Source organism: Typopeltis vanoorti, chromosome 2 (assembly GCF_054136105.1).
Source record: "Typopeltis vanoorti isolate ZY-2024b chromosome 2, IOZ_Tvanoo_1.0, whole genome shotgun sequence".
Lineage (NCBI taxonomy): Eukaryota > Metazoa > Arthropoda > Arachnida > Uropygi > Thelyphonidae > Typopeltis > Typopeltis vanoorti.
In genome coordinates this window covers 46466554-46493614 of record NC_143550.1, presented here as the reverse complement: position 1 = coordinate 46493614, position 27061 = coordinate 46466554, and the positions used below count along the sequence as shown (strand labels likewise).

At 34.2% G+C, this 27061-nt stretch overlaps 2 protein-coding genes across 3 annotated transcripts in view; both read right to left on the bottom strand.

Moving 5' to 3' along the window:
- LOC150108980 (uncharacterized) overlaps nt 1-27061 on the bottom strand; it is a 180162-nt gene that overhangs the window by 16184 nt on the left and 136917 nt on the right. The window lies entirely within an intron of this gene.
- On the bottom strand, nt 10463-10987 carry LOC150108981 (protein ZBED8L-like). Its single transcript, XM_090401408.1, has one exon. It carries the CDS (start codon nt 10985-10987, stop codon nt 10463-10465), a length of 525 nt encoding a protein of 174 aa, XP_090257534.1.

Below are 27061 nucleotides of genomic sequence, written 5' to 3'. Positions count from 1 at the left end.
TTCGTCTGTGTTTTTGTACATAATTGGGTTTAAAAATTTTATTTATAATGCCTGTTACTTTTAAAAAGTTTGATACCTTTGGTTCTATATGAGCTTCATTTTCATATGACATTGCGCAACCCAAATATTTGAATGTATTTACTTGCTCTATTATTTTGTTGTTTATTACTATTTTGTTTCTTATTGGATTAGCACCTTTGAAGGCCATGACTTGTTTTGTTGGTTGATATTTCCATACCATATGTTTTTATCAAATTTAGACTACATAATGATTTTTTGTAGTTCATCTTCATTGTTTTCAAGTATTATTTGGTCATCAGCAAAGAGTAACTAATCTGTTGTTATGGTTTATCTTGAATCCTCCTTCAGTAGTTATATTCCATTCTTTTATGATTTTATCTCTGTATATATTAAATAAAACTGGTGAGAGAGGGCAACCCTGACATACTCCTCTATTTATTGGTTTCCAGCTTGATGTTGAATTATTGTACTTCACAGATATTTTATTATCTTGATATATATTATATAAGGCTCTAAAGAGGTGGTTTGGTATTGATTACTATTATTGATTATATATATATATACACACACTATTATATATATATGTATTTATATATTATATGTATTATATTATATATGTATATATATACACGTGATTGTTATTATTATTATTATTATTATTTTATAAATAAAATCCAAAATAATAGTTTTCGATTTTTGTCGATTGAATTTCTGGTTTAATGAACACAGAGGCGAGATAATATACTTTATTAACTAAAAATCTCGACTAGTTTCGTAAGCAAATCAGATAAATTTCTTCAGAAGCGTTAACTAGAAACTTATACCGTATCACAGTAAATAATAAAAAGAACACAATGAATGCACATTAAAATAATGAACGTTGAGCGGAGATGTCTTAGCTAGTATAATTGTATTCTACAACGTAATGCATATCATAGCCAATGTCAATAAATGTGACATTTTGGATGAATGAAGACCGAACTTAGCGCGGGATAACGTCCTAGTTCTGTTTGTACCGAGTAACTGTCAGCATCGCTTCGGAAGTGTCTCATAAATTTCCTCACAAAAACAATTATGTTCGATGTAAGGCATTTCTGTGTTTTGTTGTAGTATGGTTGACACTGGTTGTATGCAATGCTAATCTCGATTTTTTTTTTTTTTTGACATCGTTATACTGCTCTGACATGTGGATCAAATATCTCTGATATGTGATCAATAGCAAATGCAGCAAGCACAATGAAATGTATAGACCTCCAGTTTCTTAAATGGAAGAGGGGCATGAGGAGATAACGGAGACTGTAAGAAACTGAAGATATTATACAATGGAGTGAAAGCCACTTTTATGTCACGACTTTGAAGTAACTGAGAGATTTTGTCCGCAATATTGCGGATGATAACTGCACCTTCGAAGTCTTGTTTATCGATTCCTCTGGTTTTAAATTCATGTTGACATTGTTTGACGCAAGACAATGTCAATGAGTATGGGTGAGGTAACCAAGTTTTTTATTTATTTTCTCTACAGTATGTTACTGGAAATATTATAGGCTTTATTGTTTTGATTATTCTATCTTCTTTAACTGGTAGTGAGAGAAAGTATGGCGGAATCTACCGTACAATGAATCTTTTATCCTCATCTAGTTGAATATCAAGAAACGTGCAGTTTTTAAGTTCAAGGGTAAATTTATATGAGGATGTAGCCTATTAAACGTAGCTCTAAGGTTTCTCATCTGAGGGCATTTGTGAACGGTGTGTTAATATCCAACGTTGCATCAGGTGATTTGGATGTTGGAAGTTTTTTCGCTTGGTAAGCAAACAAAGACCAAGTGTAAGCAAACAAAGTTTGCTCCTGAAGTATCCTAAGGACTGGGGAAACTCCTGGTAAAAATGGTTGTTTTACTGTTTCCTTCGTTCACTTAAGCAGTTTCTGAGGAACGTTTTTGTTTTTACAGCGTGGTATCACCTGGAGAGATAAATATTTGGCTAGATTGAAACTAGATGAATCCCTGGTATCTATAATGGTTTTAAAGACTTCGCTAGTTTATGAATCTTCATGACTCCGTAAATCCTTGGAATGGATAGATGTTTTGAAGTAATGCGTTTTTTTTTTTTAATTTCTCCCAGCTAGTAGTCCATCTGTTTTTTTTTTTTTTAAATCAAATTATAGTAGACTCCAGATCCCGTAGGACGTAGAATTTGTTGTCATATAGTAGGTTATGCATTTTGGTGTTTTATTCTTCAGAGTCCATGACCACTGAGGCATTTTCTTTATCCACTTTAATGACCACGATGTTGTGGTCATGTGGGCTATATTGACTATAATGTCTACTTTGTGGATATTATAAAAAGCTAAAGCAAAATTCAATCATTTTGATAACAAAATCTTCTCTAATTGAGACAGTATATACAAAAGACAGATTGATTACGACTTTGTTTCATTCGCTGTAGTCTTTCTTTAGAGGACCTTCCGGTAATACAGAATACTATTTAAATAATAATCGTTTAAATTAAGTAACCAATGATATAAAAGTCATTATCAACATTCACAGAAATATTTATGAACGAAATCTTACGAAGATAACATCAAATGGTACTTTTTGTCTTTTTTTAAGACACAAAAATGTTATCAAGTAGAAATCTGCATTTAGTAAGCACATTTCTTCAAGACATCCATTAAGAGCGTATTGGACCATATAAATCCTGGTTATGTCAAATATTGATTCAAACAGGTTCGGAAACGTTCCGGAAGCAAATCTGATGAAATTGCAGATGTCTTGAGAGAGTATGTAAATAAACGCCTTCATCTTCATATCTGTGTATATTTCTAAATTTCCAAGGTGCTTGGTAAAGTTGGAATTTGATATGTTTATAGAGGATCTAATCGCAGCGGTAAAAATCTCAACACTCGAATTTTTTAAAATGGCTGAATCCATATGATAGGAATTTACACGTCATTCTGAATATCTGAAATTTTTTAGAAGCATTCATAGATACATAAGATATTCAGGAACTTATTATTGAAAAAAATATCGCCATTGAAGGCCTGTGTAGACCTGTGAAAGTATCGTTTGCTCCTATAGGCCACCCGAAGAAAGTTTTCGTTAGTTTAAATCTAGAGGAACGTTTTCTGACCTTCTTTGACCTGTTCTTGAGTTAATCGGTTTACATTCTCTTGGAAACTCAAAATTAAAAAAACGACTATAAAACCATATCAGACAATAATATATGGCGTTAGGGTTAGGGACCACAAGATGGCGGCATTTGTCTTGCCTTTCTTCACCGCATGCTTATAATTAGTAATAGTCTTGGGCCAGCTATCGTTGATTGGTTACCAGTGGAGATGGAGATTGAACTTCCCTTTAAATCTTCAAAAGTTAGATAAGGCTGAAACAACCTGACCTATTCCATATAAGGAATAAAAGGCGTTAGTGGATTTATTTTATTTATTTATATCGCAACTTGTAATTGCGATTTTTTAATTGAATATATAGTTTTCATAAATTTGCAGCTTATAGACATGAAAGTCGTAAAACATTCGTGCTAGCTACTTATCAATTATGGCATGTCATTATGTTTGCTTGCACAGTAGTGTAAGCAAACGAAATGCAGAAAGGGAAAAATAATGATGTTACCAATTAGTCCTTAAATTTTACTTACGTTGTATGATGTCGAATAGTAGGCTTAAAATGTATTCGCTCATCCAGTGTTTGATTATTTTATTTTCCAACTATTTTAAATATTCGAACTGTTTTAAACTTTCTTTTTAATTCTATATTAACAGTGCATCAATCAAATTGTTTCTAAGTTAATATTTTTGTACACTGTATCGTATTATGATTTGTGCCTTCAAATTTCCGCTTCCTTTAGCCAGCACATTCTGTTGTTGATGTTATACGTTCTGTTTATCGATGTTTGCATTTATTTTATTTCTTTCTTGATATAAAACGACAGAAATAAAGCTGTTTAATTTTAAATTAGGAATGGAACTCTACCGAAGTAAAGCTACACCATGTAACTACAGTAAAGTATACAAGAAAAAAAAATAAACGAATTTATGAATAGTTAGAAAGTGGTCTTATCACAGGTCTGTTTCACATGATTTAACATACTGATTGAAAAAAGCTCAAGGAATAAATCGTCAAGTGGATATTACTCATGGAATGAGGACAGAATCCTTATAATGGGTTTTCAGCTTAAGTGCTTAACAGGTATCATATAAAGGTGACAGGTTTCTTCCTTCGAAACACGCGACAATATCAGATAATATAAGCTATTAACAGACCCAACATACCGGTCACATGACCTTAGTTGTCTTTTTGTGTTATTTCAATCAAAAAATGAATATCATTTCGGTAACCCTTCCCTCCCCCCTTGCAAACTTTATATTTAGAAGAAATACTTTTTAAAACAACAAAAACCTAACTTCATTTATATGAAACGATTCGTAATATACAATAGTACCTAAATTCTATAGCCTAAAGTCACAAACTCCCTTTAGTATATGCAGCTGTAATCAAAAGATGCGATCCTGGCCTAAAAATTTAATTTCGATTTTATTTTTTGAAATTCAATAATACAGTGATCAAAACTGGACATTCGGTTAACACGGGATAAACAAAATGTTAAAGAAATGAAGCCTCTCATTTCAAGAAAGTTTTCAGAAGTTGTATTTGTATTAAGGAGTTAGTTTTAGAAAGATGTACACTAAATTATGTATAAAGTATTTGTTTTTTTTAACCACCGAATTATGTATAAAGTACTTGTTTTTTTTAACCACCGAAAAAAGTGATTTTTTTTAAACAAAAATGATAATCTCTGTCTGTTTGAATTCCAGATATCGCAATACAGCTTGTAAATTGATTTAAACGAGTAAGTTTGATTAAGAGAAGGAAACATAAGAGTTCACATCTGAACTCTAAGAAGAATATACTCTATATTATGATTATTATGATCCTTATTATCATTGTATACCATTTACGTAAAGTACTGTCCAGACACATAAGTACTCTTCTCCAGAATGTCATATATGTATCGTAAACCGAACGGTTCGCTTTTCTTTTCATAGTTAAGAAATTTTAATACTGTTCTTTCTTTTACAAAAATACTTTGTAATAAAATGTGCAGTTTAAAAGGAACCACTTTCTGATAGAATAATTTTTCGACATATTTTGTAATCCACAATGATTCTCTGACATTCATATATCTGTGGTTTTGTTCTATAATAAACTAAGAATATTTTTGGCAACGGATGGCAGAACACAGAAAACACAGAACTAACATATCTAATCTATTAAATGTGAGGAGCCGGTAATAGAAGGCTACTGATGAAATCGAGGAAGCAAAAGAGAAAAGTAAGGATGCATGAGATAAGAACATTTTTGATGATTTCACATTCCTCTTTTCTGTTAACGTAAACATATTGAAATTTTTTTGACTTTAAAGAATTCCAGAATTTTTATATAAAAGAAAGAAGCAGCGCCATCTCTAGAGACCAAGACTGCAAGGCAAACATCGATCTTTGCATCTCTCTCTCTCTGTGTGTGTGTGTGTGTGTGTGTGTGTGTGTGTGTGTGTGTGTGTGTGTGTGTGTGTGTGTGTGTGTGTGTGTGTGTGTGTGTGTGTGTGTGTGTGTGTGTGTGTGTGTGTGTGTGTGTGTGTGTGTGTGTGTGTGTGTGAACAGTCCTTGTGTAGAGGGAACCAAACTCATCACTCGGGGCGGTGGGTAATCAAATTTAATCTTTACTACATCCTCCACGCTCAGCTATAGTGAAAGGTGTCTGGCATTTGCTCGTCCTTAATCGGATTAATCTCCCATCCCATTTCTCCACCGACAGAGGCAGATTTTGTGTGACCTTATGTCTTTATAGATCTTGGCTTTGGTTTTCTTCATAACCTTTCGCTTTGCGTCAGTTTATGTCTGCCGACATACCTGTGCTCGTAAAAATAAAGTGTTGAAAGGGTGGGAAGTGAGGATATAAACAGAGAAATCCTGCATTATAACATTTCTTTGACTGCAGCTGAAATTCATTCATCTCAACCCTAACTCCAGTGATTACTTCATCCGATATTTGGAACTCCTGCTGACAGATCAAATTGCCTCTCTGCCAGCTCAGCTGAGCACACTAAGAGGTGTTCATTATCCTCAATTGCAACAGTTTGCGAAGCGTGATGTGAATTAAAACCGAGGACGCTGCGTAGAACGCGCTGTAAAGGTCTGAACGATGTAGATATTCTATTGTAAAACTTCTCTCGTGCTTTATTCCATGGCGGTGTTTCTAAGTACACTTCCTTGGATCAATATATCGCTGTCTCAACTCTAACCTTCATCTACTGGATTCTTTTTCATTCTATAGTCTCTCTCTTACTCATTTATTCTCCAAGTTTATTGCATTCTCTGCGTGTGTGTGTGCCAATAATTCTTATGATGTTTTTTACTTTGAATTATATATGGATTTCTTTATGCGAGATGAACTAGAGATTTTACAGCGAATAAACCATAAAATCCAAACTTTCATTTCAGTTTTCTTTGGCTGAAACAAAATCCTGGCTATTCGATAGGAATGAAGATGCATCGTTGTCTGAGACCTATTGTTTTTAGAAGATGCATTCAGAGTATGGTACAAAGGAAGAAAAAATGATCCAACATTCATTTATTTGAACTTTAGCCTAAGATGTGATTTTTATGGCCTTTTTTCTGGTTATATTGCTGGTCTTAGTTTTGCTTCATAACTTATTGACGTAGGGATCATAAACGTAGGGATTATAAGAGAAATTTCAAAAATTCAAATTTGGGAACAAAACATTTAGCAAAACGTTTGCTCCAAAAAGACAATTCGTTATTTTTTTAAAAGTCTCCCTCGATCCAAATTTTGTAGAATTGGATTCTATAATAGATATTACAAATTCTTTTCATAATATGCATATCAGAAGTCGTAATATTTAATCAACTCAGATTAAAACTCGGAGTTCTAATGGCATATTTTTTCCAAGTTTTTGTATTATAAATAAATTAAGATAAAAAATAAAAAAAACACATTAAATAGTTTAAACATCACGGCACAATAATAGAAATCAATTTGTTTTAGTTTGAAAAACGAAAATAAAGCTACATATATTTGAAGAGAAAAATGCGTTATGCTTACGTAGACGGTAGAAGAGTTTTTTATTTTCTTTCCCCAACACGATCGCAATTGCATATCACCTGTTTGTCGTCCTAATGTGACTCTATTGTTTTGCCTTTTGTTTATTAAATAAGTTGTTTTTCCTGTCATAGACAGTTTTTGTGTGCGCGCGCGCGCATGTGTTAAATACGCAGTTGAGTTTCTGTTCTTTAGATTTTATAAATTCACTTCATTTTATAGGAATTAATCGAAGCAATGCAAGGTAAGAAAATGTGTCTCTTTAAATCCGCAATGGAACTGACATGTGGGTTCTTTTATAATCCCTACGTCCATAAGATCTCCAGTTCATTTCATAAGCGGTAATCTTCTGTAGTTTTCTGAAAAATAATTCTTTGTTCGCTCATGCATATCGCATTCCTTAATGATATCATCTGGTAAGATTGTTAATCTGGTAGTCATGAAGTATCGTTTCCATTTTCAGCTATAGTTTCTCTAAGTTTGATTTGATTCGATATAATATTAGACACAACAACATGAATTGTCTTCAGATGATCTTTAGTTCATCCCATAAAATATTTTAATAACTGTATCTAAGACGTTTCCATGCAAAGATGCGAAGGAATTCTTACATCAAAAAAATGAATTTTGTTTTACAAAAACCATAAATTTTCCTTTGTTTTTCCTTCTTATAAATATAGAGATGCGGCGAAAATATGCATTCTTAGGTTAATCATCTTCGCACAAAACCGACAAACTTACATTTAGAATAAAATCATGACAGTTAATCAATGCAGACGGGATTTGAACTCAGATCTTCCACTCAGTAACAATTGTGCCCATTTTGGTGATAAAATGAGACAAAATTATTCGTAAAAATCACACACACATACACACACACACACTAAGTACTGTGGTCTGAGACCTATTGTAGTCTGAGACCTATTGTTTTATAAATCAGATTCGCATTTTCATTGTTTTCGCGAAAAAAAAAAATCCAAGACAGTATCAAAAGTTAAAGCAAAGTAATATTCATGTGTTATTACTAATATTATATAAATCTCAAATCCGCTCAAGCTCAGAATACCCTTCTCGCATTTAGGGTAGAGCATAAACACCTTTCTAACAATGCTTCATGTTATCCAGAAAAGGTCAATTCAACTGATGATCCCTTCTGTTTCATAGGTTCACTTCAATTACTATCATATGAGGTTTGCTGTTTCCACTTTATGCTTCGTTTATACGTATTTTAATGGACGATGTTCCATTTAAATGGTGGCCTAGGTCCTTCACTTTCTACCCAAACTGTAAAACCACTGCTGCTGGTCAACATACCTTTACTCTCCAGCTTGATACCGATCCAACCTCCTTTTCTTCCGTGTCATTTCAACTAGCTCTGCTGTTTGAAAATCTTCCGCATTCTGTCTTTCCCAAAGACTACAACTTCCAGCCATTAAATACATCAACTGATTCCTTCTTTCTCCTTAATTCTTTACAACTGTCTCTGATATGATATAGATGTTTTGAAATTCTTCACTATTATGAGTATGACAGAGGCCACGAGCTTTAGTCTGTACGGAAGTATGTAAAATAATCTCCGGTTCAGGATAAATGATAAGTATAAGTACAGAAATTTGCTATATGTGCCATATACTATATTATACTATTATATATTAGCTTTCTAGGAACGTCGAAGGCTTGATCGCAACAGAACTCGAAATTTAGAATGGATTGGATCTATCATCCTTCGTACGGAAGATGACGAGAAACCACTGATCTTACACACAACGTGGAATTTGAATGATTATTGTGGTGACGCTGATCATTATCAGAAAATCTGCTAATTGAATCTGACAGAGAGAGAGAGAGAGAGAAAGAGAGAGAGAGAGAGAGAGAGAGAGAGAGAGAGAGAGAGAGAGAGAGAGAGAGGCTAAAAGCGTTATCTGAGAAAGTGTACTTTTGTGATTTATGATTTATATTTATTATCTCTCAAGTTTTTCGGGTTGAGTAATTTATTATTTTCCCCCAGCTAATCACTAACGAAAACCATAATACTCTAACGCAGAGGTTCCCAAACTTTTTCGATTCTCGGCGCCCTTGCTGAATCTAGGTTTTTCCAAGGCGCCTTATGTCAAATTCCAAGTACACTTTGCGAAATAGCGAATAATTTTTTAAATTAAAGGGTTAGGTAAAAAATAAATAAAATACGTATTTAAGATAAAAAAAGTAATTGAACAAATTCAATTAATTATCATTAGTGGGATGGATGAAGCAGTTGATCACCGCACATTTTCTTAAATCTTGGAATCAAACTGGAGACAGCCACCCTCATTTCCTTCTCCACATTGAATTTCGCGCGATATACTTAGTTTTTATCACAGAAACCGCCGAAAATCCAGCTTCGCACAAAGTGGAATTAAAATTCTCTGAGATTTTTCACTCAGAAGGGGGATATTCATATTTTACTGATATCCAAAATTCGGTTAATTCCATGCTGCTAAATTTAGTTTTCAACGTATTGTAGCAAGACAACTCAATAAGATTCTCTTCTTATGCAGCAGTAAATGGAGCACTGGCATTAAATGAATCTTGAATCCATGCAACTTTATCGATATTATCATTTTAAAAATATTTCTCAAACCAGATGATAAGCTGTGATAACTGTTCTTCAAAAATGGATTCCATACCTCGAGAAAAATCAACTCCATTGGAGGTCAAAAACTATTGCAACAAGGGGAAACATTCTTTGCCTCTGTCTTCATTCATTTTTCTTTTCCATAGTTTTATTATTATTTTTATTTTTTTTATAAAAGCTGAAATTTTCTCAATCGAGTTTAAAAGGTGCATGTTGCATCCCTGCAAGGAGAGATTCAGAGCATTCATCTTTTCAAAAATATCACATAAGTATGCTAGTTTTACCAAACAATCTTCATTGACAAAATTTTCGGTATACTTGTGGTCTTCTTTAAGAAAAATATAAATTTCCTGTCACAGTTCAAACGTACTGGACAAAATATTATCACGAGAGAGCTATCGCGAAGCTCTGCAGTACAACAAAGACGTGTGCTTGGATCCCATATCCTCACATAGTTTTTGAAAAACCTTGCCTTCAACGGCCGAATTTTTATAAAGTTTACTACATTCACTACATATTCTAAGACCTGGTTCAATGTAGGACTCAGATATTTTGACGCGAGTGCTTCCCTGTGAATAACGCAATGGATTCACAGTGCATCAGCGGCTTTGCTTCGAATAAGTGCCTGCAATCCTCCATAACAGCCGGACATAGAACAAGCACCATCAGTACAGACATCAACGCACTTAGTCTACTTCAAATTATTTTCGGATATAAAAGTATCAAGTATCTCGAACAAGTCTTGAGCCTTAGCACCAGCAGTGATACTTTTACAAAAGAGAAGGTCTCCTACAATGTTATTGCCATCTATAAACCGTACATAGCAAATCAAGTAAGCATCATTATTATTATTATCTGTGGCCTCATCCAGCTGCAACCCAAAGTCCTTCCCTTTTATTGTTTCAATTAATTGATCATTGAGGTCCTCCGCTATGTGCTGTATTCTGCGACTGATGGTGTTATTGAACAAAGGCACTTTTGAAAGCAGCTTCCTGGCAGGCTCACCGATCATAATGTTCACCATATCTACAGCAGCCTGTAGAATGAGTTCTTCTGTGATGGTATGAGGCTTCTTATATTTTGCAATTCTATGTGCCACCTTGTAAGATGCTAGCAAAGCATTACTTAGTATTAACCCCTGCTTATGAAAACTACCTTTTTGTTGATTTAACTCTATTAAATTTCTGGTAAAGTAGTCACGAGATGTACTAACCATGCTGGGATGACTGGTTTCTGAAGGCGTTTCAACTTACTTGGTAGCATGCACTCTGGTGCCCAAACTGTCATACATAGTACACACTGCGGCCTCCCTTCGCCATTGGCTTCTGGCGACGTAAAACCAAAGTCCAAATAACTGTCATCATATTTTCGATATTTACGCTTCTTCACACTCTTGCCACTATTTGACGGTGTGCCTTCTTTATTTTCTCTCTCACAACGCTTATTACTGTTTAGTAAAAACCGTTCCATTTTTAAAAATACATACGAGAAGAAATACTTCAAAAACTTCACTTGACTAAATCACAACAATATTGAGTTGATACAATCTCCGAAAACTAATTCAACACTAAGACCGCTCGAAACCGACAGCTATTTGTATACGAACACAAAGTACCGAGAAAGTTCGAGAAATTACTAAAACAATCGAGAATCTTAATTATTGTATAGCGCCATCTAGTAACCATTTGTAGATGCTTCTGCAAACAGTTATTACTAAGTGAGTTACTGGTTTGCACCGATAGATGTCGCGTCCTATCACTTTTCATTATAAATTTATGAAAATTTTGTAATCGCGGCGCCCCTGTGAGGAAGCCGCGGCTCCCCAAGGCGCCGTGGCGCACACTTTGGGAACCACTGCTTTAACGTATTAAATATTAAATAGAACGTAAACAAGTAAACAAAATGTATATATTTTATTTCAGCGAATGAGTGGTGTGCCTTATACATATAGCCGAGTAGTCCCACTGATACTTTATATTTGCGCTTGTTCAACGATTCCTAGAACAGTGCGATTCCAATCTGCTACACCAATCCGAGAAATTTCGGATCACATCTTGACAGATAGAGTCAGACAGAATTCATTTTAGATCTAATTTGTGTTTATGAATCGAACAGCAATGGAAATGAGATATCTGCCACTACTTGTATGAAAATTAAAATCTTGCTGTACATTATCAGTCCCAGGTGGTCTCTTCATTTAATTATTTCTTTCTTTCGAACTGTAATGAGTTGCTCTTCTTGTTCCTATTGCGACAACAAAGTCGTGAACCATGCATTTCTTAATTCACCATCTTGACATTCTTCAATTTGTACTTGCGTAACACTTCAAATATTTCATTTATGTGATTATTCATTAATAGAAAACTTATTACGTATTCGTTTATTTTATGCAGATTCATTTTTTTTCATTGTCTTCAACACTTTCCGTTTGGTGAATCATTTTTATATAGAAGAGAAAACTGGGTTTGCCAATAAATCTTAGTATCCTGTAGAGAGAAAAAGAATAGTCATTAACAAACACTTATTATTAGACTTCATTACTTCGAGTCTCAGCATTTGAAAGAAAAGAACGCTAATTACTAGCTCCACGCCTTTCTTAGCAGGTTTTAATATTCGGTTTCCTCCTCTATCCTCGAGTGATTAGAATTTAAGAAATAATTATGGACACAATAGTCGGAAGGCCAAGCAACAAAACCTTACAGCCTAAACTAAGAACTTGTGCAATGTGGTGTCGACTGCTTTAATTATTCACCGGTTCAATACACGCCTGTTTGAATGACAGAACAAAATTACTTGGGAAACTAGCAGGCATTGTTCGTTAGCTGTTGTTAATGAGACCGCTGCGGGGTGCGGATATGTTTTTAGAATCCACCCGTGTTATTGCAGGACGGTAAAATATGGTACATCTTTCTGGAACAATCTATTCGTTTTAGTTGTACTGCCTACCTGCCTACCTTTCAGAGAATTAATGGGGACCTATAAAGTTGCGTTGATTGTGATGGCTAATCCTCATTGTTCGGATGTAAATGAGATGCTGTTAGCAACACAGTAAGATGTTTCTTTATTTTTAATTTGAACAGAATTTAATCCCTTTGAACATTTAGGGATTGAAATTTCTTTCTCTTAATACTGTATCGTCTGATGAATGACATTTAATTGACAGGATGTAAGAATTTTTTCCCCCTTACGTCTTGTTAATTTAAGAACTTAATCCTGTTTTAAACATTTTAGGATCAGATTATCTTCTTCTTAACATTGTATCTTCTGCCAAATGGCATATACTTGACAAGCTAATATTCCTCAAATGTAGAGTTATCTTTTTCTTTGTTTTTGTCACTTTAATGTTTCCTTGGAAAGTATCTAAGGAGAAGATTCCATGCAGCTCTTAGCAATGAGCGAGATATGCATACACATACGAAATTTTTCTCTAAATCTTGCATGCTTAAAAATTATTTATATTTGTATTTATATAGTTTTAATTTAATTCAATTAATATTTACGAGTATTGTTCCGTAATAACCTTAGGGGCGGGGAGATCTCCTCGTTCCGGTTTTGTTTTTTCATCTGACCCACATAAGGTTACCATGAGGGGGCGCATCGAAAACTATTGCAAAGTTTTCGAAATTTTTCCTTCTTCTTCTTCTTCTTCTTCTTCTTCTTCCTAACATGGAATTTAGCCAAGTGGCCTGTTCCGGTCTGATGCCATCTCTTTCTTGATCTTCCGATTCTTCTTTTTCCATTTATTTTGTATCTGTAATTTTGCAAAATTTCGAAATGGATTATCTTTGTAAAATTCATGCAAAGATATTTTTATCTATTTTAGTATCGACTCTGAATATTTCAAGCTCCACCAATCTCTTTCCAGTTACCCATGTAATCCGTTCACTCTAACGCGAACTGGGTACCCTCCAGCTTGGTTGAAACTCCGATATCACAATTCATTTTGTCTCCAAGTTTCTTTTTTTTTAGAAAATTGAAACTAAAGAGTAGCTTGCTGTAAAAATAGTATCTCTTGTTATTTTCAAAATCCTTTAATCTCTATAAACAATTTATAAGCCTAATTGGTAAAGTGCATATCATTTTCGCCGCTTCAAAATCAACATTCGGTGGGTTCAAATCCCATTTTGAGCATGGATATTTGTGTTTAGGTGGTAGACAATTTTCTTTTCCCATTGTAAGACTACAACTCAACATTGAGTCCAGAAGTGACTTTAAACAGTACCATATTTCGTATGTTTAGCACCAGAACTGGATTATCAAAGTTTACCCAACCAAGACTCTAATATACATAGATTTACATCCTTGATTGGTGAAATTCATACAAAATCACAAAGTTAATGATTTGTAGAAGTTTGTTGGTCGATTGATACAGAAGCTGTATCAATCGACCAACCTTTGCTGGCTTATCAATATCTTATCAAAATGTTATCAATATCAATCTTAAAAACATATCACATACTTCGGAAAGGTATGTTACGCAATTTATTATCTCCGGAGCCAGAAATTTATAAAATTCATTCCCAGTTCATTCAAAGAAAGAATAATAACCGTCTACTGTTCGTCTTTTTGAAAGTTTAAAAGATTGGGCAGTCTACGAGAATATAAGTTTCGCCATGAGTTGCCTTGGTATTGTTTTACTTAAAAGACGTTGCCGTTTTAAATCCTTAATCAACAGGTCATCATAATAAGTCGTGAGTTTTTTTTAATCAAACCGACTGATAACCCAAGATTTTTCTTGATCATCTGCTGGGGATGATATTGAATTAGTAAAAATTAATTACTCTTTAAGTCATTTAATTTTGGATAATCCTTAAAATATCCAGGAAATTTTGCTTTTATTTTATATTATTATCTTTTTAAACAATATATATTTATATAAACAATTTTTTTTATATAAATTCGTTTATAATTATTCGTATAATTCTTTGAATTATACGAATTATAACTACAACATTACATAATAATATATCCTCTTTTATAATATCTTTATTAATTAAAGGTAATGCGATATAACTGAGGAATTACAATGTAAATTGGTCTCGATTTCTTCATTTGTTAACTTATTTGACAATACATTGTGCTTCTAATTAGTTCAGGTGCATAAGGGAGGAAAATCTGTAGGTAGAAATGAAAAACGAATACCCTTAAAATCGACTTGTACTGTTTAGAATATCCAGCTTTAAAAGAATGTATTGTTGATCTGAAATCTAGCTTAGCAATAACAAAATGTTCACTTTTAAGAAGTAATTTTCAAAGTCCATTGCAAATAATCTCGATAGAATTCCACTGTATGTTTATCAACGTTTTCCACAAATCTCGTTATTATACAGTTTCCAAGTTTGGTGCATTTCTATCCAATTACGTGTTCTGCTTCTAAACAATTCTCTTTTATCTTTTGGTTACTGTTTCTTTTTTTGGTGTAATTTCGTCTCTGGTTTCATTGATGTTTTTTTCTTCTTTCTCATAAATCTATTATTATTATTTTTTTGAATTTCTTGTGGGATTAGTGCACAGAGTCGAATAGCTGCTTTGTACACGTAAAACACGTTCAACTAAGAAAGAGTTATCTACTTTATTTGAAATAAATATTAAGACAATTCCAAAACAAACTTTTCTCTAAATATCATGATAATACCAAAAAGTATATATTCGAACCATACTTTAGCAAAGTTTACTAATTTCTAATTTGTATATGTATTTAATTTCTACTTGCTAGCACAAACGATTTCAGTCCTAAAGTGTCTATAAATAGTCTTTATAAAAGTCGCTCTATAAAACAGTCTAGCACTATTTTGTGTACATTATTAACAGGGAAAGATTTAAGCAAATACATTCTAAAGTGAAAATCAAGTGCCGGACCACTTCTAAATATACCAGCTGTTTTTGTAATGGTAGAATAAAAAAAAGTAAACTAAACTAATTGAGATGAAGGAACAAATCACTTGAATTTATACTGTACTTTTTAAAATGAAAATGCATTACTTGCTACTCAAGAGTAGCAGCGAAGCACTTTATTTCTAAGGATGATGGCTTTTCCAAGAAATAATATTCATCTAAATCTACAGTTTCCACATAACTTATTTTCAAAGCTACTATTACTATAATCATAGAAAAGTTCTCTAAATTAAACCCAGCAATATTCACTTTTTAAAATAATACTTTGCATTCTTTCTCATCAGCGTTCATTGAATATGTGGGTTTTCTAAAGATATTAAAAAAAATCACAAAGTCACTTCGATAATTATATTTTGCAAGTTCTTTCGTCAAGTACTTTAAACATGAAAGATCAAAGGAAGGTAGGCATGTTCGTACGGTACAGTAATTGTGAATTTGCATAAAACGTAGTTTAATATGGAGATAACCGCGTACATTATTTTGCACTCGAAGGGGTGAACATTCCATTAAACAATATTTCAGTGCATATGTTCATAGAAAATGCTTTGGAAAATTTACTGTTTCATGGTTTTAAGAAATTCATCCACACACATATCGTATACAATTGAAATTACTACAAAATAAGAGAGAGAGAGAGAGAGAAAAGATAAAATCGGATATAGGCGACTATGGTAACGGTTCCATGATCGATGGTGATTTATGCATAAAATTATTATTTATTTTATAGCTTAATACTATGACGAAATTTCTATTATAATATCAACACTTAAAAGTATTTAACTTAATACTTAAAAGTATTTATATTATTGCTCGTATGGCTACAGCGTATTATTTCATAAATGATAGAAAATGCTGTGTGTGTGTGTGTGTGTGTGTGTGTGTGTGTGTGTGTGTGTGTGTGTGTGTGTGTGTGTGTGTGTGTGTGTGTGTGTGTGTGTGTGTGTGTGTGTGTGTGTGTGTGTGTGTGTGTGTGTGTGTGTGTGTGTGTGTGTGTGTGTGTGTGTGTGTGTGTGTGTGTGCATGGCGAGTAAGGATACATCTTTATAACTAATGCAGTACGGTAACACTAAGCCCTCCTTTGACGAAGCCGAGAACGTGATATCTACGTAGTTTGTTGGTGTTCGATTATCAGATGAAATAATAGACGAAGACAGCAGAATTGGCCAGAAAATCACGTTCAGATGTATTCAAACTAGTCAAGTGGTAGCAAGTAAAGCGATTATTACAGAATTGATATCTGATAGTATACGAAACGGAATCTATATAATAGACTCATCATCAATATTAAAATAATGGAAAATTATGTTTGGATAGGGAAATAGTACTCACACTTCACTTTGTAAATAATTAGAAACACTTCATTATTTTTAATAATCATTGATAAAAAAAACTAGCCTAACTTTCTCATCTATCGCTCACTTCGCATAGTCTTTCAAGATCACGAGATAGCCAAAGAGTGTCATATTGGAATGCTCACGTTTCAAAATATGGACTCGTGGTCAATACTTATTACTTTCTAAAGTTTATTACGTGTAGACCCACAGAAGATCAATGAAATATCTGTGCTAGATCTGAATAGGCATGTTCACATATTGTGCTAATACTTGGCCGAGTAAAATGCTGTAATGAAAGCTCTTCTGAGTGAATTAAAACTCCTTTGAAATTTTCAAACATTTAAGAGTTTTGAAGTAAATATTTAAAACAACGTTTAGTAGTGAATGAACTTTAAATGATATGGATTCGCAAAAATATATGAAATCTTAATTTAGAAGACTTTATCGCTATCATTAATAGTTCAAAAAGAGTTATTGTTGCATAATCAGCTACTCACTGTGCAGAAATATTAATCCGGTAGCGAATACTAAAATACGGAATTAATTTTTTATATGTTGATAAATCTGGAATTCGCAACAATCATTGAAGATTAAAACTTGATTGGCTGTGCTTGGTTAGATAATGTTTTTTCTGCAGTTAGTTTTATGCTACTAGTTCTGTTTGTCTGTTTGGAACAAAGAAAGGTAGTTTTCTTCAAGAAATTCGATGCATTTCTTTGAAATATTTCGATAAGCAAGGAAGAATACACCAACTTAATTTGTAAAAGATTTAGAAGTATTAACGAACAAGAAAGCATAGTTTTGTCGTTAACATAATGCGTACTGGAAGTCTTTATAGTTTCTGGATGTTCTATTTTAAATGCAGAAAACATAGTGATGACGAAATTCATGACTGTTTTCTTTAATACTGTTTGAATCTTATAAGTGAATTAGTATTTTAACTTGATGTGCAATAATATACGGTATTCAAGTTGGATAGAGATGAACGAATCGATCGATCACAGTAGTTTATTTTTATTTCCAATATGCAAGTCGAACTAAACGAAATTAATTTGCAATTTCAACTTCTGTAAAATAATAGCGACATATTGCACCTTTCAAGATGTGTCGCTATTCGTAATACCTTTAACCATCAAGCACATCCTCAAACATAACAGTTACGATACTTCTAAATGTTATGTTTACTGAGAAAATTAACCAGACGGATTTCCTTTTTCACATTATAAAAATGAAAAGAATTAATTCCAGGAAATTCTTCACGCACTCAAAGAGAAGCATCAATGACGTCCTTTTTTTCTTCTTATAATTAGTTGATTATAATGAAAAATTACGTGCGCTGACAATCCAAATGCCATACAAAATGAAAACATCCAATGATGCTTTTAATCAAATGGCTTCATTTATTTCTAACGTAATTACAATTCACTGAAACACAAGCAATCTTTTGGATCAAAAGATTATTCATGATCATTCAACAAGAATAATAATGACCAACAAACAAAAGAACATATACTAATGCTCACGTCAAGGATATTCATAATGAAACAAAAGAAAAAAGAAATGAGCATCAAAGTGGAATTGTTTGTATACCTTATTGCTGACAGAATTAGAATTGTAAGATATGACCTATAAGCATTCTCTGGTTAGGAGTTCCTTAAATTTTAGGAATGCCTGATAGAATAATCCATTCCAAAACCATTTTCGAGTGATAATAACTCCTATCTTTCCTTCACAAAGATATGCAGACTATACCAAAATTATGCGGATGTGCGAGACTTCACAAATGCTTCACTTTCATGAAACTCGGTACAACGTTAGCTCACCTTTGATCTGGATTATATGTCGTATTCTCTGTATACATTTCACTAAACACTCAAATGATAGCAGATGTTCTGGCCAATTTCTCCATTAATGTGGAAATCATTTCTGCAGATGAAGTTGGACCTGACAGATCACGCCAAAGGGACTTTTTAACTTATATTGAAAGTATTCTATAGGGTTAAGATCAAGATTCTGTTCGATCACTCTAAACATTGCCGTTTCCTCAAGCCACGTTGCTGTAGTCATGCTATTACGTGGTTCATTATCATGTTGATGCTTAAGTAGATAGTCTTCATAGGGCCTCATCTCAGTGCAGACAACATTAAATTATCCAGAATATCAATAACGTTTCGTGTTCATTCTAGCCGGCGTCTTTGACAGTGGGCTTAATCCAATCGAGGAGAAGCATCCTCACATTACCACTGCGCCAGACACCGCTTTACAGAGGATAAACACACTCTGATAAATAACATTATCTCAGTAGCCATTCTGCCTTATAACGCATACATATAATTTAAATAAGAGGTGCTGATTAGTCAGTACATAGATCTCCAAAACTCAGCTATCCAACGAAGGCTTGTTCTGCGCTATTGAAATTGAACCAGAAAGTGTTGAGAATGATGTTTGCTTTGCACGCAGCTTGGAAACGAAATCAAGGTCATGGGACTAAGATTCTGAATTTACTGATGCACAAGGGAGACAAACGTGCAGCTTTTTCCTTCTCCTGTTTCTTTGCGTCGATTTATTGATCCATTAGACTGTCCAATGGATCTATTTTCACTACTAGTTTCCATCTTTTAATGAAAGAATGCAATGTATTTCGGATGAACTAACTGTGCTCCAGTCGTTTGAACCACTTGATGAATTTTTTTTTTTCTAGAAGGAAAAAAGCAAAGAATTTTTCTGAATGAAAAGAAATCACACACCCTTCGTTCAATTAAAAAGTATTTTTAATGATAGACTCGTCTTTGAAGAAGCACGTTTGATCACCAAATATCAATACATTTAAAGATTTTACTGTTTAGATAAACAGTAAAATCGTTTTTTACTGTTTTAATCGTTTTTACCTGTCGTTTGCGTTTATTTACTTGGATCTCTCAGTAGCAGAAGAAAACAACCTCATATTTCTTCAACTATATAAATATATAATTAAAATCTACGGCGATCATATATTGATTGATACATTTAAATAATCCTACTCTTTCATTGCCAAGAGATGGGAAATGTGTATGGGATTTTCTCTACAAAAAGTCTTCGTAATTCACTTAGTAATGACAATGCCCTTTGATTGGAAAAACCTTCCATCCAAGAGGCTTTCCAATCAAAGAGCATCGGTTTTTGGCTTTTAATATGAGAGTGAGTTATCTGATCTGATATGGAGGCGTTTTCCTCTTGAGATCTCCGATTTCTTAGTCCGAAGCAAAAAAAAAGAACTCAACTAGAATGCATGCATTTGAGATATGATGGATGCTTCTCTTTAAGTAAGATTTCTTTCTTTTTTTTTCTTTTTTTTCCACCCACGATTACAGCAGATATTGCACTGAATAAGGCATAAAACTTATTGCTCTGAAAAGAACTTAAGTCATGTAGAGAAGATACATTTACAGGGGAAATCCTGTATATACATTTGTATTCCCATTACTGTAATGATGGGAATCCTTTGGGATGTCATATTCATGAGTACGACTGGCTTCATCAGAGTAATTTCATTATATAATGTCACTTTCTTTAGATGTTATTGTCCAACTGAGATTTGAAATAGAATCAATGCTTGTAAATTAAAAGCAAGTGACAAAATTAATTTAAAAACTGCTACTAAATTACACCAAGGGGAATGCATATTCTCGCTGTTGGTGGAAAATAAGTTATGATGATAAATTATGTAAGTTTTTCTACTGCCTTTGAGATATCAACTTGGATTATACTTTAAATTGAAAACGGATCTCAAGATTAACTATTCTATGTAGCATCTCATCTGTTTTTCGAGGTCTGCTTAAACATATTCTCTTCAAAAATGGTGATGAATTACAAGGACAAGAAGAAAATGTGCATGTGATTGAACAATAGAAATAACTTTATTACTCGTTTACTTAAAAACTTCGAAATAAAATAGTTAAACGCTTTACGGCAATGTCTCGACATTTTGTAAAAATCTCCGGCAGAATAACAGGTTTTATTCTTGAATTTTCGAATATTTTCCGAGAACGAATGACAATAAATCCAGTAAATTCATAGAGTTATAAAGAAATTCAGGTCAAATGTTATGTGAAATCATAGCCATAAGGCTATACAATTTAACGTACATTAATGGGTTATGAATTAAATGATCTAATGATTGGGATTAAATAATTGTTATAGAGAAATTATATTTTTTAAGCTATTTCAGACCTCTAATAGGAAGGGTGGGAGTCATCTGAAAAGAAAAAAATTCCCCTAGGTGAGAATTGAATTCACAACTTCATCATTACTTCTGTATTATCTTCTATAAGACAATACGCGTTAACCACTTACGCGACTGGGGAATGTAGTAAATTGGCTCAACCAAAAAAAAAAAAATATATATATATATAAAGGATATAACTTTCATGTTATTTGGGTTTTGACTGGAAAAGATTTTAATTAAATTCGACATTTAAGATCTTTACAAAAATTGTACGAGACATCTCATTTTAATTCCATTCAGAATAATTTTAAATGACAAAACTTGGCAAATCTTTCAAAATGATATAAAAAGGTAAAACTCAAAAATATTAAATTCCGAAATGTTAGATTTGACGATATTGGATATCTAAGAAATAACAGATTAATTTGGAAGAACGTTTTCTGTGTGTGTGTGTGGGGGGGGGAGGGTTGGTGTACACCGTAATACTGACAGAAATGTAGGAACAGGATATCAGCACCATCGAGTGGACATCTCGTCCCATAAGCAAGTAACGATGCAAACGAAATACAAAAACGAAACAAATAAAAAAACAGGATGTATTTAACGAAGAAGCAAATGTTATTGCTTCTCGAGTTACTTACCAAATCCATCTCTTTTCGCCTTAAAGTTGTCTCACGCAAGACCACAACAACACCTGTACATAAGTATTTTCTAATCACATATTTCGCCGACTATGATCTGCAAAGCTGAAATTTCTAGGGCCATCTCTTCTCTCTCTCTCTCTCTCTCTCTCTCTCTCTCTCTCTCTCTCTCTCTCTCTCTCTCTCTCTCTTCTTTGATACATAATTATTACTCTTGCATATCTTAAATAATATGTTATTCGATTTATATATCCATTTTATTTGGAACACGTTATTAAATTTATAAAATACGTTTCTATATTCTATTACGATAAATATCTATTCACGCAAACTCTGTCGGAAGTGCAATATAAATCCATACGATCCAAGCGTTTTCAAAACCTTATTTACACAAAACCATTTAAGGCTTTGCACGTATCAAACAGCTGTACTCTTTCTTGCTGGATATTTCTCGCGTTTTATATCTACTCCTTTCCAATTTGGGAGTTGCAGAACATCTTTGATATATCCACAGAAGAAGGAGAAATCGAAGAGGTTAGATCTGGAACAATGAAGTGACCAAGAAAACAATTCACTTCAATTTCCTTTCAAGATGATTAGACAGATGAATGCATGTTTTGAAATGGTGTGACCTCATCGTCAATGTGATAATCATTAATACGCAGCAGTTCATATTTGTAATATCAGTCGAATCTCCATTTCGAGATGTAGCAATGAACAGTGTCACACTTTATGGTATCAAACTCGAAAAAAACATCAATGGAGTCGACATCACTGATGTTGTGTCAGCACTTCCACATTCCACAGTAAACTATTTAGAGTTCATTTTGCAGATTGTTTCTGTATATTTATTTTAAAATACAATTTTTGAAACTCCCTGAATCATTTATGTTCACTATATGTATACCGAATCCTAAAATAATAGGAATCCAATTATGGTGAAATTACTGCAGCTTAATTAGTAATGTTAATTTTGTTCTCAATAATGCTAGTTGCATTACTGAGAAGAAAATAAATTCTCCAGTTTTCTAATGAATCTCTACGAAGTATACAGATCAAAGACAAACGCTAATACAGCTGTAGATGCACAATAGCTTTGTCTCCCTCTCTTTCTTTTTAATATCTTAAGTGTAAATACGACACACACACACACACTGAGAAAGTTCAATTAAGTGCTTTATTTTTAAATAACACTTGGAGTTTAATTTTATTCCCCATGGCATCCAATTAAATTTCTCCCGTCTTAAATAATGTTGTAATTTTTACAAGACAGTATGCAGAAATATTCGTTTGCTATTAACTTTGTCTGGAATTGGGTGCTCTTAATTTAAGATACCCATTATTGATATAGACACCTTTTTTATTCTTGTTTATTACATCTTTAATTTTAACACTTTTTATACTATAGTCAATCAAGTGATCATCATTTGCATTTTATTATCTCTTAGCTAAAGCACTATCAAACGAAGGCTGCACTCTGTAAATAAAAGAAAAATAATAAAAAATTCTTTACGTTATTTTGTTTCTTGGCAACTTCCCACGTGCCTCATTGTTGAGTCCCATTGCATGATGACAAATAATTATCAATGGACCAAAGAGCCATTAAATGCAAACTTCAACTAAGAAAAAAAGAAACATAAAAAAAGTTGATTGAACGGGTATAACAGAGCTGATGAACATAATTACACGCGAAGTGAAGAAGAAGTAATTACTTTCAGTGTTTTTAAAACTTTGCATCACCCAGGAGGTAGTTTTCATCACTAAAGATTTTCATTAAAATGGGTAAAGTTAGGTCGCATGGAATTCACTGTGTGTTTTTTAAACCACATAACTAGGAAGGACAATGTGTTTTATTAGACAATTTTCAACTTGGAATTTGCAACTTTTATACTCACCAGTAATCGGTGGCTGTAGACACAACAATAGATTAGGACACAATGTATTTAAAGCGAATTGTCATGATTTATTAAACACAAAATACGTATACATTTATATATTTTGCTAGGATAAATTAAATTAATTTTAAATACTTTTCTATTTTAACTATTAATTACATATTAACGTTTAAAATAAAATATTAAGAATTTAATTTATTTTGAATTTTTAGCTTAAATGAATATTTAAATAATACACCAATTTTAATTTTACATTAAATTAGTATATGTTTTTATCTAAGTAAGATGCAGTGATTGGGGACGATATAATATCCAAATAATGGATGGCAATACTGTAGCCAATGAAGTTCTAACGAGGCTCGGCTATTGCTGTTACCCTCCTGCCATGATCAGAGCTTTAATAGCTCAGTAACACCTTATCCCTACACTGTCCTCTACAGATAACGGGGAAGATGAAAAGCATTCTTGCTTCGCCACTTTAGGCCAGTCTTTATAAGGATAAGGTGTTTCTTGAGGGGTCTATTCAAGATGGCAGACGAGGAATACCGGCATGATGGTTGTTGTTGCGAAGAATGTTTTTGATTTCAGTGGTGACTAGTGAGTTTTAGATTTTGTGAATCTTCTTTGATAGCGGAATACAAGGTAAGACTTTGACTTTTGATGCAATTTTCCGGACTTTTCCCGTTCTCATCGCCATTATAAATATAAATATTTCTCAGATAAGCATATTTGAATACTTTTAAACATGAACAGTTTAAGTCCCCGACGACCTTTGTCCAATCTCTGGATAAGAAGCTGGCGCTCGACCTCCTCAAAAAACCTGTTGAAGAAATTTGAGGTAGAGTGACCAGGGTTTCTAAACCTATATTTATTCAGCGACAGATGACTCCATAGAAGGGGACAACTCAACACCAGTGGAAGAAGGGAAGATAAACCTGATAATCTCGGCTCCCACACCAAAAGACGATACTGAAACTCACGCTCGAAAAAGTGAAAAACAGCGGAGACTCAGATAAACGAGGGGATGGAAGAAGTTGCCCCCAACACTAACCTCCCCACACCCAACAATGAAAAAGTTCCTCCAATTGTATTACGGGAAAAAGAACGATGGACGGCCCTCAGGCCTATTATGCAAAACAACCAAATTGCCTATTCATGGGCAAAAAACGTAGACGACGGAGTTAAAATCCAGCCTGCCACAGTAGGCGACTACAGACACCTCACAAAAACCATGGATGAGTTAGATATTAAATATCATACTTACTCACTGAAGTCGAGAAAAACCTAAAAGTTGTACTCAGGGGAGTAACAGAAAACATCTGCACAGATGAAATAACTGAAGACCCCGCCACCACGATCTCCCACCTGTCAAAGTCAGCAGAATGTTACGGGCCGACAAGAGTCCAATGCCCCTAGTACTCGTAGAGATACCCAACATACACAAGAACATGTACAACATAACAATGATCTGTGGTCTGAAAATCACAAATGAACCACTAAGGAAAAGAGCCTCGTCGGGACAGTGCCACAGATGTCAGAAGTACTGACACGCACAGAAACTCTGCAGAGCAGACCACAAATGCCTCAAATGTGGGCAAAATCACCCCACAGCAACCTGCTCAAAACCCAGGACCTCACCAGCCAAATGCGCGAACTGCGGGGGTCCCCACCCGGCAAACCACAGAGGCTGCAGTCACTGTCCTAAGAATAAAACAGACAACAAAAGGAAACAGATCTCTCAACCCTGTCAACAGGCACCAGAGTCGACGGCTCCCCAGTTGCCTGACACCCAACAAAAGACAACAAAATACCAGCTCTCACAAATGGAAAATGCCAACAGTCTGGAAAGCCACCGTCGAAGCAGGACATAGCCGAAGTAGCCCGCTCATCCAAAGATATCCAGAAGGACCAAATTCTTCCAAATATGGCAACAGTCATCACAGCCTCATTGGCAAACATGCTTCAAGACTTCAGTAAGTCAAACCCTTCACCAAACTCCACAAAAAGATTTCTAAAAGAAACTCAAACCATCTTATCAATGCTTGTTAATGAACAAAAATAGATTACTCCCAGAATCACTAGAGATCGCCGCTTGGAACGCCAATGGTCTAAAAAACAAGAGATTGGAGCTTTAAGAATTCTCTCACAGATACAACCATGACATCATCCTAATTAATGAAACTCATCTAAGACCTGCAGACAATCCAAAACTGAGAGGCTACACACTATATAGAAATGACCGACTGGACTACAGAGGCGGTGGTACAGCCATATTTATCAGGAACTGCATCAGGCACAATGGAATAATCACCCCCCCCCAACCTTCAACCTAGAACTCACCGGTGTCGAAGTCCACACAAACTCAACTGGACGACTTAAAATCTATGCCGCCTACAACTCCCCCACTAAGACCCTGCTATTTTCTGACTAGGATGCTGTACTAGGCATAAATGAATCCATCATCGTCGATGGATTCATTTATGCCTAGTACAGCATAAATGAATCCATTTATGCTGTACTAACATCCCTCCTGGAACAGCAGAACCACAAATAAAAATGGCCGTATCCTCTTCAGCTACACAGGATTAAACAACGCTCTCGTAACAGGACCCACCGAACCAACCCACCACAGCCCAACTGGCACAGCCGACATCCTAGACATCGCCATCCTACACAACATCAAATACCAGCACAGCATTCAAGCACTGAACGAATTATCATCAGATCCACAACCCAATCCTACTTCACTCAGGGAACAAAAACCAGTCACCTACCCCCTCCTAAACCTTCATTGTCTGAGAGAAACTTAGGAAAGTGCTACCAGAACACGTTGGTCTGGTTCCCCATATAAAAGCGAAGGAAGAAATAGACACGGCGATAAAGAACCTCACCAATCAAATCAATAAAGCCATAACAGTAGCCACAGTATCCACGATTACCCACAAACAAAACCGTCTCCCGGAAGAAATCATGGACTTAATAAGGGAAAAAAGCAGACAAAGAAAAAGATATCACAACACTCGTGCTCTCCAGGACAAAACAGCCCTCAACAGATTAAACAAATCTGTCCGAGAAACTCTCCAGAACCACAGGAATCAACAATGGGACAACAAGCTCACCTCCATCTCCACAGCAGATCATTCCATATGGAAATTCTTAAACAACCTCAGGAACAAGCTCAAATCCTTCCTCCCCCCCTCTCCAAGTAGAACAGCACCTTGCATACACAGATGCTGACAAATCCGAAGCCATAGCAAGAAACCTAGAGAAACAATGCCGTCCACATATGAGAACCTAAACATCAGTCACGTATACAAGATC